At 39.7% G+C, this 15411-nt stretch overlaps 2 protein-coding genes and 1 long non-coding RNA gene across 3 annotated transcripts in view; 1 reads left to right on the top strand and 2 right to left on the bottom strand.

Moving 5' to 3' along the window:
- Positions 1–15411, top strand: part of LOC306858939 (uncharacterized protein) — a 429579-nt gene that overhangs the window by 27546 nt on the left and 386622 nt on the right. The window lies entirely within an intron of this gene.
- Positions 1–15411, bottom strand: part of LOC306858963 — a 1377007-nt gene that overhangs the window by 1121753 nt on the left and 239843 nt on the right. The gene's annotated exons all lie outside the window — the stretch shown is intronic.
- Positions 5641–10998, bottom strand: LOC306858227 (uncharacterized protein). Its single transcript, XM_079398656.1, has 2 exons — positions 10518–10998; positions 5641–7776 (listed from the first exon to the last, which is right to left on the bottom strand). The coding sequence occupies exons 1-2, from the start codon at positions 10936–10938 to the stop codon at positions 6686–6688; spliced, it is 1512 nt and encodes a 503-aa protein (XP_079254782.1). The 5' UTR covers positions 10939–10998; the 3' UTR covers positions 5641–6685.

Raw genomic sequence — 15411 nt, 5'->3', positions numbered from 1 at the left:
GCATTTACACAACGAAACCAATCTCAATCATAGCAATTTAAGACGTGACTCGCAGAACGTTTCAGCAGATTGACTCCTGTAATTGGGTGAATACGGTTGTCACTATTCCAATACAGAGCGTGCATTATAGTCCATAGCCAGTTAATATTCAGAAAGTTTTTTTTTTTTTTTTCAAGCACATTTGACTAATTCCAAACCACAAATATACACACAGGAGCATTTGAAAGAAGTCAACTACTCACACTTTCAAAAACTCTTTGGATCTACACAAATGATCTATTTTAGATTCAAAATGCCAATTTTCACTTAAAGGTGATAAGTTTGCATGCCTGATTATTCAGTTGTTTTTGTCCCTTTTTTATATTTGCATACAATACATCTATTGTGTCTAGAATTATTGTAGCAAAACTGAGCACCTATGACCATGGAATTTGTATGTGTAGAGAATATTTCAGTACAGTCATCAAGAAAATGTTTCAGGAGTTGCAAACTTATATTTTGTTTCTTTCTCAATTAATGCTATCACTTACCTATTCTATTCAGTTTGATCGAATTTCAAATTCTAATGATGTCATGTGAGATCTCACATAAAAGTTCTACTTTACAGTCATGGTCAGAATTATTGGTACCCTTAATAAATATGATCAAAACAGCCTGTAAAAATAAATCTGTACTGTTTAAAATGTCTCACATCCTCTTCCATGCAGATGTATGTCTACGTTGTCTATATGCAAGGTGGGGAGGATAGTTTGAGTGGCCAAAGATCTCTTGTCAGGTGAGCTCCAAACTCATCAAGCATTATAGGAGAGACTCAGAGCTGTTATTGTGGCAAAAAGTACTGAATAAAAGAGTGCCATTAATGTGTATTAGAGAAAAAAACAATGACTCCTAATGAGCTTCCCCCCACCCTCTTTTTTATCTTTTATCAAAAAGGATTGACAATGCAGACTTATTTTCACAGGCTTCTTTGTTCATATTTACCAAGGGTGTCAATAATTCTGACTATGACTGTATGTAAATGTGCAAAATTTGTTCATGACTTCACATTTTTGATTCGGGTGTGTGAATGTGTTTTGCCCCACATTCACATTTTTATACTTTATATCCGATAATTCTTATATCTGCTCAAAAACAGTATCATACCTATTAACTAATCTTGTTATGATTTAAAATCTGTATTTAACCTGATTTTAAAGTAAGTGATTTTTGTGGTGGCTGTGCTTCAAAGGGGACATCGGATGCCTATTTTCCACAAGTTGATATAATTCTTTAGGGCAGGGCTGTCCAAACTCGGTCCTGGAGGGCCGGTGTCCTGCAGAGTTTAGCTCCAACTTGTCTCAACACACCTGCCTAGACGTTTCTAGTATACCTAGTAAGACCTTGACTAGTTGCTTCAGGTGTGTTTAATTAGGGTTGGAGCTAAACTCTGCAGGACCTCCAGGACCGAGTTTGGACAGCCCTGCTTTAGGGTATTCTTGAAATGGTCTCAGTGGTTGTGAAAAACAACACCCTTTTTACCTTGTCAAAAACAGCTCTGCTCACCCCGCCCCTCTCTTCTGTGGAAGAGCAAAGGTGATTCACAAATAATCATAAAAAACTATAAAGTGTGACACTTACTTCTTCTGAAGGTGCAGCTGGATCATGAACAATGGGTACTGCTCCATCCTTGAGTTTGAACTTTTTAACAAAACCTGCCTTGAATTGTCCCTCATTCAGAAAACTGTCTGGAGCAAAATGATTTGTGCAGCCAGACATAAACAAATTTAGTGAAAGTGAAGTGATGTGTGGCCAAATATGGTGACCCATACTCTGAATTTGTGCTCTGCATTTAACCCATCCAAGTGTACACTCAGTAGTGAACATACACCCGGAGCAGTGGGCAGCCATATTTCTGCAGCACCCGGGGAGCAGTTGGGGGTTTGGTGCCTTTCTCAAGGGTCTCACCTCAGTCGTGGTATTGAAGGTGGAAGAGAGTGCTGGATATTCACTCCAAAATCAAAATGGCTTGATAATTGAGACTGTTTAAGTTTTGGGTGGATTAAAAAAGGGGCTTTTTGTTATTTTAAATTTTTTATCATTGTAGGGTCGTTGTATCCACACACTGCCAAGACACATTTAAATGCAAATGAAGATATTTGGCATTCAATGTCTCCTTTAAAATTAAAATATTATAATCTTAATTCAAGTGATGAAGGATTTAGAAAGTCTGACAGTAATCAGTGTTGAGTACTACTGTAAGCTTAACCCTGTCTGCTTTACATGTTTGAAACTGATTTGTAGATACAGCTGTCCAGGCCAACATCTGATGTACTGATGTCTTCAACTGGGAATCCAGAAAACCTGCAATAAAATAGTAGTTTAAAATGCATCATACATAACCAATATAACAAGACTGCCCAATCCTGTTCCTGGAGATCTACCCACCTGCAGAATTGACCTATGGGTTGCTCCCTCGGACAAACAGAGTTGCTCACCGTCTTACAATGACCGCTGCAGTGTGAAAACCTTGTCCCACAATGTTTTTGCACTATTTTGGACACAGAAGGCCACCAAATGGGAATTACATGTTTAGTTATTTAGTCATTTTTTAGCAGACGCTTTAAATAAAAATAAAATATTGAATTATTCCTAAATATTTAAAAATAAATACGATCGAAGCGAGGGTTTACAGATCTCAATGCAAGCAGGAGAAGTCTCATATTACGGTCGGTCATCATGATCGCGGATGACAACATCCAGGATCAACACTGTTCATGTATCGCAGGGTACGATTATATTAATGTACATTTAACCAGTTTAATATGGAGAGGCACTGAAATGTAGACCTTCGTTTATGTGTTTTTGACCTACACTGTACAAGACGCGAGAACAGTCCGCTATGTAGGTTTGTATGTTAGCATGGACTCACTAACTTTAACGTTAGCTAATTTTAGCCAGAGATACCTTGCTAAATTTTAGCACAAGATCACATTAACGTTCTGCTTGAGAAGATGAAAATTGTAACTTAATGAGTGTATGACAACCAGAAAATGAACGTTTTTGTCTTCATTTGTATTGGGGTTGAATACTTAGGGACATTTTGCTCTGTTTTGTTTGTAATAGTCAAGTCAAGTCACCTTTATTTATATCGTGCTTTTAACAAAACAAATTGTCAAAGCAACTGCACAATGTAAAATTGACAAGATTAAACACTCAATTTTCAGTTAAAGGCATTTCATTATTTAATTCAGTGATAGCATTCGTCCAGCTCAGTTCAGTTTAAATAGTATCTGTGCAATCAGGTCGACGATATCGCTGGAAATTAAGTGTCCCCAACTAAACAAGCCAGAGGCGACAGCAGCAAGGAACCAAAACTCCATCGGTGACAGAATGGAGAAAAAAATCTTGGGAGAAACCAGGCTCAGTCGGGGCGCCAGTTCTCCTCTGGCCAGACGAACCAGCAGTTTGTTCCAACTGCTTGTTCCAAAGATTGTAAGGGCTATAAATAAAATCAATTATATTGCCCATCCTCTCAGGATACCTGGAATCCGTGTAACAAGTACCCCAGGCACATAATTTTTAAATTTTGGCGCTGAAACCTACAGATGTCCGAGTTCCACTCCCCGTGCAACTGATACTCGACTGCCATTGGCTAATCTGCGTTCGAGGGGAGGGGCTTACCTATAGGTCAATTCAGATCTAACCCTGATCCAACACACCCATCTGTAATTGTCAAACTGCTTTCATTGATGCGCTGCAAGGTAGATTTGTTGACATTTTCCTCCCTAAAAGTACATTGATAAAACTGTATTTTCATAGTGGATCATTTAATGAAGTCACTATATCGCTTTTTAAATGAACTCATTAATAACTTCACTAAATAATATTAGCATTGCTAACAGGTGGGACCTTATGAGAAAGGCATTTAACAGCTTTTTAGGTTCATTTACAGTCATTTACATTTGCATCATAAATACATACTCCATCCCAAAGTTCTCTTTAGTAAACGTGGTAAAAAGATTTCCAAACTGATTAATAATTAGTAGTATATAAAAAAAAACAAATAGAATAGAGAAAAGGGGAAGGGAGAGAAAAAGCTAAACCCTCCGTCTAAATCTTCTCAAACAAATCAAAGGAGTATTAGTTCCTGTTAAAAAGTCATGGTACACAGGAGAAAGAAATGAGACAAACAAACACCCTCTAACATTTTGCATCATCTGGCAGAGTTTTGCTTACAAATAAATGTGACCTGTGCTGGGAAAATTAGTCGAAATGCACACGAGCTAATTTCGAGTTACAGGCAAAAGAAGTGAAAGATGTTGATTTTGGTCGAATTTGAGGTTTTCACAAAAATGAGTTCATGAAGCCCACTTCTAGCGATCCCAATGCTCCAAATAGTATTTAAACATCTAAATATATTTTTATTTGTACGTTTTCAGAGAGGAGTACCTTTTCTCTGCTCGCTTCTCGTGCTGACTCACAAACTCACACAGCTCTCTGTGCCCACCTCCATCTGTCAGTAGATCACCAGCTTCCTGACAGACAGGCAGCAGCTAGTGAGGCTGGGAGAACTCACATCCAGGACTCTCACCATCAGCACTGGCACCCCTCAGGGCTCTGTCCTCTCCCCACTGCTCTTCTCCATCTACACAAATGACTGCACATCTAAAGACCCCTCTGTCAAGCTCCTGAAGTTTGCGGATGACATTACAGTCATCGACCTCATCAAGGACGGAGACGAGTCTGCTTACAGACAGGAAGTTGAGCAGCAGCTGGCTGTCTGGTGCAGTCACAACAACTTGGAGCTCAAAACAGCAGAGATGATAGTAGACTTTAGGAGGAACCTCCCTGCACTCCCCACACTCACCATCATGAACAGCACTGTGACTGCAGTAGAGTCATTGAGGTTGCTGGGCACCATCATCTCTCAGGACCTGAAGTGGGACATTCACATTGACTCTATTGTGAAAAAGGCCCTATTTCCTCTGCCAGCTGAGGAAGTCTAACCTGCCACAGGAGCTGCTGAAACAGGACAGACTCGATGATGGAAGAGTATAACTGTGTTCATCTATAACTGTTTGCTTTGGCTCAGCTACCAAAACAGACATCAGAAGACTACAACGGACAGTCAGGACTGTTTATCGGTGCCCCTCTAGCCAGCCTCCATGATCTTTATTGCCAAAAGTATTGGGTCAAAAAGTATATGAGTACAAATCTTAATGTTTAAGCATATAAATGATATTCTAGGGAATTGTGTGCTTCTAATTTTATAGCAACAGTTTGGACAGAACCCTTTTCTATTCTAACATGACATGGCGCGGTTCAAAAAGACATGATTGATTGAGTCAGTGTGGAAGAACTTGACTGGTCTGCAGAAAGCCAAGTCCTTATCCCAGCTGAACTCCTCTGGTGTGACTTTATATGCAGACCGTGAGCCAAAAACCCATTACAAAACACCAATGACTTGTACATAAGGGTAATGTCATTTTAGACGCGTCCAAAACTGTTGCAACAGAGATGGAAATACAATTTTTAAATACATGAATTATGTTTCCATCTTTGTTGCCACAGTTTTGTTAGTGCCTTTTTCTGTTCTACAGAAGAGGGTGTCCCAACACTTTTGTCCTGTTTTAGTATGGCTTCTGTTTTCAAAACTGATGTGAGACAAGTGTGGTGCTAATCAGCAAGAGAAGGTGCCAATAAAAGGTCCGTACACCATACTAATCAAGCAGTTACAACTGTTTATTGTTGATACACAGCTGATATCAATAATACTGATAATGATGATAGGTGAATGCATAAAAGAATAATGATAATCATAAACCAGTGCATAACATAAGAATGATCATGAGTAAATGGATAAAAGATAATAATCTAATGAATGAATAATACACAAATTCAAGCATACACTAAAACTAAACCCCAAAGCCAAGTATTATAACAAATATACAAACTCAGAACCGTGCCATCATCAGTCTCTTCAAAAGACTGGGGAGCCTGTTTCAGTCACAGTAGAAGACCAACACTTTGTCCGAGAATGCTGGGCAATGTGCGCTTTCCCACGGCCGAGCTTCCACTGTTTTTGAAAGAAACCCCTTTTTTATACTTCAAAATTAAGTGCGGTTTAAGAACAAACCTCCAAGTGAGAGAGAAAGCAAACTGGCCAGGCTCGCTCCCCCTCCCAATTGGGTGCACTTTGTTTTAATTACAAAAAGATGAGTCCTTATTTAGCAATATCTCTGAGGTTTTGTAATCAATGTGGCGCCAGAATTCTGCAGCTAATACTTATCAACGCCAAGATGTAGGTCAATGCAATAGACTCGTTGTACTTTCCCAAGAGATAGTGATGCTGTTTTGCATCAATTGCAACCTTCAAAGTATCCCCCTAAAATTCCATCCCCACACGGTTCATCCATTGAGCGCACAAAAACAACCTATCCTTTACATGTCCTTATAGTGTCTATACAAGTCATTGGTGTTTGGTGGAGTTTTTGGCTCAAGGTCTGCATTTAAAGTCACACCAAAGGTGTTCAGCTGGGACCAGAACAAATATAGTTTATTATATTTACGGTAGGAAATTTACAAAATATCTTCATGGAACATGATCTTTTCTTAATATCCTAATGATTTTTGGCATAAAAGAAAAATCTAGAATTTTGACCCATACGTTGGGTATATTTGTAGCAATAGCCAAAAATACAGTGACTTAAGACTGGTTTTGTGCTCCAGAGTCACCTATGTGCAAACTCATGTGGGACTTAAGGCCTGTTTTATATCTGAAACTCTTTCCGCAGTGACCACATATAAATGGATTCTCTCCAGTGTGAACTCTCATGTGCCTGTTAAAGTTTCCTTTTCGGTTGAAAGATTTGTCACATTGTTGGCAGGCGAAAGGCTTCTCTCCAGTGTGAATTCTTATGTGCTCTTCAAAGTGTCGTTTATGATTAAACCTCTTTCTGCACTGAGGGCATGTGTAGGGTTGCTTTCCAGAGTGAATTCTCATGTGGTCTTCAAAGGGTCGTTTTTGACCGAAACACTTTCCACACTGAGGGCATGTATGGGGTTTCCTTTTATGAGTTTTCATGTGGATTTTAAGCTTTTCATGTTGACCAAAACTCTTTCCACACTGATCACACGTATAAGGCTCCTCTCCAGCGTGAACTCTCATGTGCCTTTTAAGGGTTCCTTCTTCAATGAAACTTATTCCACACTGTTGGCAGGTAAAAGGCTTCTCTCCAGTGTGAAATTTCTTGTGTCTGTTAAAGCTTCCTTTTTGAGTGAAACTTGTTCCACACTGTTGGCAGGTGAAAAGTCTCTCTCCAGTGTGAATTCTCATGTGGCAAATAAGAGTTCCCTTCCAGTTGAAACCTTTTCCACACTGCTGGCATGCGTAAGGCTTCTCTCCAGTGTGAACACTCATGTGCATTCCAAGGTGTCCAGGTTGAGTGAAACTCCTTCCACACTGTTGGCATGTGTATGGCTTCTCTCCAGTGTGAATTCTAATGTGTCTTTTAAGAGTTACTCTTTGACCGAAACTCTTTCCACATTGTTGGCAGGCATAAGGCTTCTCTCCAGTGTGAACTCTCATGTGTCTTTTAAAACTTTCTCTTCTATTGAAATTCTTTCCACACTGTTGACAGGTGAAATTGTGTGTTCTTCTTGTCTTTTGAACCCTTTTTCTTAAGGAAGTCTTTTCAGTCTGTGAACAATTAAAAGATTTTTCTCCATTTACGAAATCATGATCTTTATCTTCCATTTCATTCAGTACTTCACTCTCCTCTTTCAGTGCCGTCAGGTCTAAGGCAATAAAAGACAAATAAAAGTTAGCCAAAAGTTTAAGGGCACAAAACAAGACATTAAAACAGTGTCAAAACTAACATACAACTACATCCTATATCCACTAAGCAACTGCAAGATGTGTTACCTGTAATCTGATTAACCCCTCCCAATATGGCTAACTTCACTTTAGGACATCTCAAAAACTATCAAGCTGCCATTGAAACTCTCTATTAAAAACAAAAACAAACCAAAACAGGAGATATAATTAATCAGGGGTCAAGATTGGTCGTTGTTTTCTTCCGATCAAACCTATGGCTGCCCATAGAACTGCTTGGAGGAAAATTCTGAAATCTGGCAGTTAGAGGACAGATAGCAGAGCGCCAACAGTTAAAATTTTTAACTTTGCCACTGCAGAGTCTTTGTCAACATGGATGTTAAAGTACTTTCTGTCTTAACTGGAGTGTTTTGATATAAAGACAGTCCTAAATCAGTTGAGTCTTCTGAAGCGGTTCTCACTCAGAGTTGTAACAGAAAGTTTAAGCACATCAAGATCGTTGAAGACGTGGCTTTGGATCAACAGTCAGTTGAAAGCAAATCTGCAAAGGCTATTGTTTGCTAGCTATGAAGATCTTTATAAGATTAACACTGTGTGTGCTGTCTACGGTTCCACAGGTATAGATAGGCTACATTCGATTACAGTACACAATATCACGATGGCATTACCAGTTTGTTGTACACGTACCTTATACATTAAATACAATGTAAAATTTATACATTAACTAATGTCACAGAGTATGAAATGAACACCCACCAAACCTGTGTTAGCTCTGCGCAGTTGTGCGTGACCTAGACACAATTAATATTGATATTTTCACAATATTTACGCTTGCAGAAATATACATCTGTTTACATTTAGCAGAACAGACTGTAAATTTGCATTTGTTACATGTGGTTTGTTATGTTCGGTAGTGGTCATGTGAGGCGTTTTCACTCTTCTCCGTGTCAGAGATTATATATATATATACAGTGGGTACGGAAAGTATTCAGACCCCCTTAAATTTTTCACTCTTTGTTATATTGCACCCATTTGCTAAAATCATTTAAGTTCATTTTTTTTCCTCATTTTTTTACACACAGCACCCCATATTGACAGAAAAACACAGAATTGTTGACATTTTTGCAGATTTATTAAAAAAGGACCATGTCATATTTCAGTTTTTCTAAGTATTCAGACCCTTTTGATCTAATACAGCCATGAGTCTTTTTGGGAAAGTTGCAACAAGTTTTTCACACCTGGATTTGGGGATCCTCTGCCATTCCTCCTTGCAGATCCTCTCCAGTTCTGTCAGGTTGGATGGTAAACGTTGGTGGACAGCCATTTTTAGGTCTCTCCAGAGATGCTCAATTGGGTTTAAGTCAGGGCTCTGGCTGGGCCATTCAAGAACAGACACGGAGTTGTTGTGAAGCCACTCCTTCATTATTTTAGCTGTGTGCTTAGGGTCATTGTCTTGTTGGAAGGTAAACCTTCGGCCCAGTCTGAGGTCCTGAGCACTCTGGAGAAGGTTTTCGTCCAGGATATCCCTGTACTTGGCCGCATTCATCTTTCCCTCGATTGCAACCAGTCGTCCTGTCCCTGCAGCTGAAAAACACCCCCACAGCATGATGCTGCCACCACCATGCTTCACTGTTGGGACTGTATTGGACAGGTGATGAGCAGTGCCTGGTTTTCTCCACACGTACCGCTTAGAATTAAGGCCAAAAAGTTCTATCTTAGTTTCATCAGACCAGAGAATCTTATTTCTCACCATCTTGGAGTCCTTCAGGTGTTTTTTTGTGTCTTGCACTGAGGAGAGGCTTCCGTCGGGCCACTCTGCCATGAAGCCCCGACTGGTGGAGGGCTGCAGTGATGGTTGACTTTCTACAACTTTCTACCATCTGCATCTCTGGAGCTCAGCCACAGTGATCTTTGGGTTCTTCTTTACCTCTCTCACCAAGGCTCTTCTCCCCCGATAGCTCAGTTTGGCCGGACGGCCAGCTCTAGGAAGGGTTCTGGTCGTCCCAAACGTCTTCCATTTAAGGATTATGGATGCCACTGTGCTCTTAGGAACCTTAAGTACAGCAGAATTTTTTTTGTAACCTTGGCCAGATCTGTGCCTTGCCACAATTCTGTCTCTGAGCTCTTCAGGCAGTTCCTTTGGCCTCATGATTCTCATTTGCTCTGACATGCACTGTGAGCTGTAAGGTCTTATATAGACAGGTGTGTGACTTTCCTAATCAAGTCCAGTCAGTATAATCAAACACAGCTGGACTCAAATGAAGGTATAGAACCATCTCAAGGATGATCCGAAGAAATGGACAGCACCTGAGTTAAATATATGAGTGTCACAGCAAAGGGTCTGAATACTTAGGACCATGTGATATTTCAGTTTTTCTTTTTTAATAAATCTGCAAAAATGTCAACAATTCTGTGTTTTTCTGTCAATATGGGGTGCTGCGTGTACATTAATGAGGAAAAAAATGAACTTAAATGATTTTAGCAAATGGCTGCAATATAACAAAGAGTGAAAAACTTAAGGGGGTCTGAATACTTTCCATACCCACTGTATATATAATACATAATTAATATAGTTTAAAATACAATTTAATTCAGTGATGCAAATCAGCATTTTCATCAGCTATATATTGATTTATTACCAGTTTTGGAAACCGTTTTCACCTCTAGTTCACAGGATAGTTCAGCTTTGAGAATGAAAACCAACCTGTTTGTTCCTCAGGATCTTTATGTTTGTCTCTGAATGTTTCTTCAATCTTCATTTCTTCACTCTCTTTAATAAACTCCATCTTTGTTTGTTCCTCAGTATCTTCATGTTTGTCTCTGAATGTTTCTTCAATCTTCATTTCTTCACTCTCTTTAATAAACTCCATCTTTGTTTGTTCCTCAGGATCTTCATGTTTGTCTCCGAATGTTTCTTCAATCTTCATATCTTCTCTCTCCTCTTTAATAAACTCCATCTTTGTTTGTTCCTCAGGATCTTCATGTTTGACTCTGAATACTTCTTCAATCTTCATATCTTCACTCTCCTCTTTAATAATCTTCGTTTGTTCCTCAGTATCTTCATGTTTGACTCTGAATGCTTCTTCAATCTTCATGTCTTCACTCTCCACTTTAATAAACGCCATCTTTATAACAGTGTTTCGTGGATCTCAGTCACTTCACCAGGAGTGTTTGGACACCTTTTCCTGTTTAAGATGAGAATAATTAACAGAAAGAAAAATAAACCCAAATTAAATCTCTGGGTGTGTGTCAATCAGCGCACTAGTTCAGTAGTCAGCACACTAGTTCAGCAGTCAGCGCACTAGTTCAGCAGTCAGCGCACTAGTTCAGTAGTCAGCGCACTAGTTCAGCAGTCAGCGCACTAGTTCAGCAGTCAGCTCCCTAGTTCAGTAGTGAGCGCACTAGTTCAGTAGTCAGCGCACTAGTTCAGTAGTCAGCGCACTAGTTCAGTTGTCAGCGCACTAGTTCAGCAGTCAGCGCACTAGTTCAGCAGTCAGCTCCCTAGTTCAGCAGTCAGCGCACTAGTTCAGTAGTCAGCGCACTAGTTCAGTAGTCAGCACACTAGTTCAGCAGTCAGCGCACTAGTTCAGCAGTCAGCGCACTAGTTCAGCAGTCAGCGCACTAGTTCAGCAGTCAGCGCACTAGTTCAGCAGTCAGCGCACTAGTTCAGCAGTCAGCGCACTAGTTCAGTAGTCAGCTCCCTAGTTCAGTAGTGAGCGCACTAGTTCAGTAGTCAGCGCACTAGTTCAGTAGTCAGCGCACTAGTTCAGCAGTCAGCGCACTAGTTCAGCAGTCAGCGCACTAGTTCAGCAGTCAGCGCACTAGTTCAGCAGTCAGCGCACTAGTTCAGCAGTCAGCGCACTAGTTCAGTAGTCAGCGCACTAGTTCAGTAGTCAGCGCACTAGTTCAGTAGTCAGCGCACTAGTTCAGTAGTCAGCGCACTAGTTCAGTAGTCAGCGCACTAGTGAGGGAGTCAGAGTTAATGAACTCAAATGATCTGTTTAGACAAACATTTAAAACTTAAATTTACTATTCAGTTTTGATTAACATTATGACAAATGACTATTGAATTTTAGGTTATAATAACAAAAAAAAAAAAAACATTTGTGACCCTGGACCAAAAAACCAGTCTTAAGTGTCAATTTTCCGAAATTGAGATTTATACATAATCTGAAAGCTGAATAAATAAGCTTTCCATTGATGTATGGTTTGTTATGATGGGGCAATATTTGGCAGAGTTACAACTATTTGAAAATCTGAAATTTGAAGGTGCAAAAAAAATCTAAATATCGCCTGCTAAAAAAAAACAATAGAAGCCCAATAGAACCATCACAGAAATACTAATGCTTTCCATTAAAATACCATTATAAACCATTAGATTTTTTCCAGTAAAACCATTACAAAATTCCTTTTTGAAGTGTGTTTTGGGCATTTTTCCAATAGTATTTAACATCCCACCAATAGAATTCATCACATACCAGTAGACCCCATTATAGTTTCCATTAAAACCAATAGAATTCCCATCATAACCATTAAATCCATTACATTTTCTATTGTGTTTTTCATCGCCTTTAAAGTTGTCCAAATGAAGTTCTTAGCAACGCATATTGCTAATCAAAAATGATGTTTCGATATATTTACGGTAAGAAATTTACAAAATATCTTCATGGGACATGATCTTTACTTAATATCCTAATGATTTTTGGCATAAAAGAAAAGTAGATAACTTTTTAACGCATATAATGTATTGTTGGCTATTGCTACAGATATACCCCAGAGACTTAAGACTGCTCCCTTTTGTGCTCCACGGTCACATTTGCAGCCGTTTGTAAAAGTTGTGACTACATGTTTGTGTTTGTTGTTGTTTTGAGCAGCAGTGTCTCTTCAGCGAGCAGAGATTCGAATCACTGAATCATTTTGTGAAGCAACTGATTCAATTGACTCGGAGTTCCGAAAGATTCGTTTCTCTCATCACTAACAGCCAGTGACTGAATTCATGTTTATGATCTGAATCACTGAACAGAGCCAAATCAGAACATATTACAGTTACACTCAATCATTATAATGTTCACCTCGCGTGTAAACCATATAAAATAGACTGAACGCGTTTGTATGAATGCAAACAGTTTAAATGATGAAGAGCACAAACCTTTGTTCAGCTGAAGCTGTGACGCAGACTGATGACCTCATGCCACCAGATCAAAATAAAAGTCCTGTTCATGCGCTGCTGCCTCTACAATCCAGAGACTGCATAGATATTTACATAAACAAAACACATACGAACAATACAACATGTGTCAGAGTAATATTCTTGGTGAAATACATATGGAAACATATAAAGAAATTAAAAAAATATTATTTTAAAAAACATTTACAAATTATATTTATAATTTTATTTCCTTTAATCGTTTAATTTGATTAATTAATTCATGTATTTATGACATTTATTTCCACAATTATTTATTTCCATGTTTATTTATACATTAAAGGTGCCATAGGTGATTGTTTGTTATTCTGGTTGAAAGTCTCTTCACATCCTGATAGCAATCATTAAGTTAAGTGGTCTAAATGTATTAATATGCATTTATATATTCTGTGGAAGTGTAGGACCAAGAAATGTTCATCCAGTCAAAACACTCGGTCCGAGCATTTTCATTGGCTTTCCTACCTGCCTGTCAATGTGTATTTGCATACCTCTGCACACCCTGTTTGCGCAGACAGTATACGTCATCAGTGCGTTTGCATACGCTGTGCAGACAGAGCGAGAATAGCAAACAAACATCAACAACCCGATCTTCCTTCCTGGTATTGTAGTGCTGTTACTAACTGTGCTATAACGTTTTCTCACCGGTGAATGACACATGATGTGCTGTTGTTAAAGGAAGCTTCTATCAATTGCGTATTATTGCCAAATTGAAGAGAATTCTGTCTTTTGAGGAAACTGTGATTCATGCTTTTATTTCATCCAGGTTGGATTATTGCAACTCGCTATATTTAGGGTTGTCTGAGAATCTGCTAGACTGTTGACTGGCTCAAGGAAGCGTTCCAGCATCTCTCCTGGCTTCCTATTGGTTTTAGAATCCATTACAAAATTTTGATAATGGTTTTTAAAGGATTGCATGGCCTTGCTCCAGAGTACATTTCATGTTTGTTGCAGCAACACTGTGTTACTAGACCTCTAAGATCATCTTTGCTTTTACATGTTCCCAGATCACGGTTGAAAACCAAAGGTGATCGAGGCTTTTCTGTGGCAGCCCCACGTCTGTGGAATAGTCTCCCATTGCACATTAGATCTTGTGACTCATTAGACTGCTCTAAATCAATGTTGAAAACACACCTTTACTCTGTGGCATACAGTTGCCCCTAGCTGTTGGGACATTGTTCAGTGATGGATATTGTTGTCTTGTGTCTGTTCTTGATTAATTTTTATATATAAAGCACTTTGGTCAACACAGTGCAACTGCACTCACGGAGACCCGAGTTCAATTCCCGTCTTGAGGTCCTTTGTTGATCCCTCTTCTCCTACCAGTGCTTTCCTGTCATCTCTCTACTGAGAAGGAGTGAAGGCTGGTTAGGAACTGGGATCTTGGCACTGGCCCAGGAATTTTAGTTTTTTTGAGTGGAAAAGCACAGCCCAGTTTCCAATTGGGCTCCAGCTCCAGCCCTGGTGGAAAAGTGGTACAAGACAGGGGAGCATGAAATGTGGTCATAACACAGAGCCCCTGGAGTTAAATCCAATGGATCAGAAATCAAGAACTGTTATTCACAAAATAAATAAGATAAGTGTCTGTGTGCTAGACCACTCCAGTGTTACTCTGTGCACAACAGATCCTACCAGTGGTACAGGACACTGCTGTATCTCTTCATCAACATGGCTGCAGATAACAGCTATATTTTGTACAAAGAGATGTGCTTGTCATTAAAGAGAGTTTCCAAGTCTCACAGCCAGTTCATGGAGGAGTAGTCTGCAGACTTGTTTGGAGTCCCAAAGGGGAGTGTTGTGCCACCAAGAGTGGTCTCTGGCTTGAGTGGATGAGGAGGCGGAGGCAGAGCGGGAGTGAGAGAGAAGTTCCTCATTTGAGAGACCTAGATTAGCAGATACGGCAACAAAGGGGTGGCAGTACTGCATGCGCTGCAAGAAGTGCACTATATGGAAGTGTGCACTGTGTGATGTGGCACAGTGTCACAGTTTCAGTCTGTGGCAACCAATAGACATGCAGGAAATGTCACTTCTAGAGTTTGAGAAGAGGCGTTGGGGGGAGGTTCTTACCTGCTTAGTGGCCATAATCCAGTCCCTTTCACGCAGAAACCTGGCCTTGAGAGGATCAAGCGACACGCTGTATCAGCCAAACAATGGGCACTTTTTAAAGGGGTGCTATTATGCTCTTTTACAAAGTCTTGATTTTGTTTTGAGGGTGTACTAGAACATGCTCTCATGCTTGGTGGTTCGAAAAACGCATTATTTTTCACATAATCTGCATTCTTACAATAACTTTCTCCCCAGCCTGGCAAAAACGGCTCGATTAGTTCCAGGTTTGATGAAGGCCCGCCTTCCGAAAAACTAAATGCTGTGATTGGTTAGCTGTCCCAGTGCGTTG

Source organism: Barbus barbus (assembly GCF_936440315.1).
Source record: "Barbus barbus genome assembly, chromosome: 39".
Taxonomy (NCBI): domain Eukaryota; kingdom Metazoa; phylum Chordata; class Actinopteri; order Cypriniformes; family Cyprinidae; genus Barbus; species Barbus barbus.
The sequence above is the reverse complement of the archived record's forward strand: the minus strand, read 5'-3'. Positions and strand labels throughout refer to the sequence as shown.

Excerpts from the sequence above, each read along its gene's own strand:
- LOC306858227 (XM_079398656.1), bottom strand. The coding sequence starts at position 10,938 with ATGGCGTTTATTAAAGTGGAGAGTGAAGACATGAAGATTGAAGAAGCA. Across the intron at positions 7,777-10,517 it reads AGATCCTGAGGAACAAACAG|ACCTGACGGCACTGAAAGAG; the intron begins GTTGGTTTTCAT and ends TTATTGCCTTAG.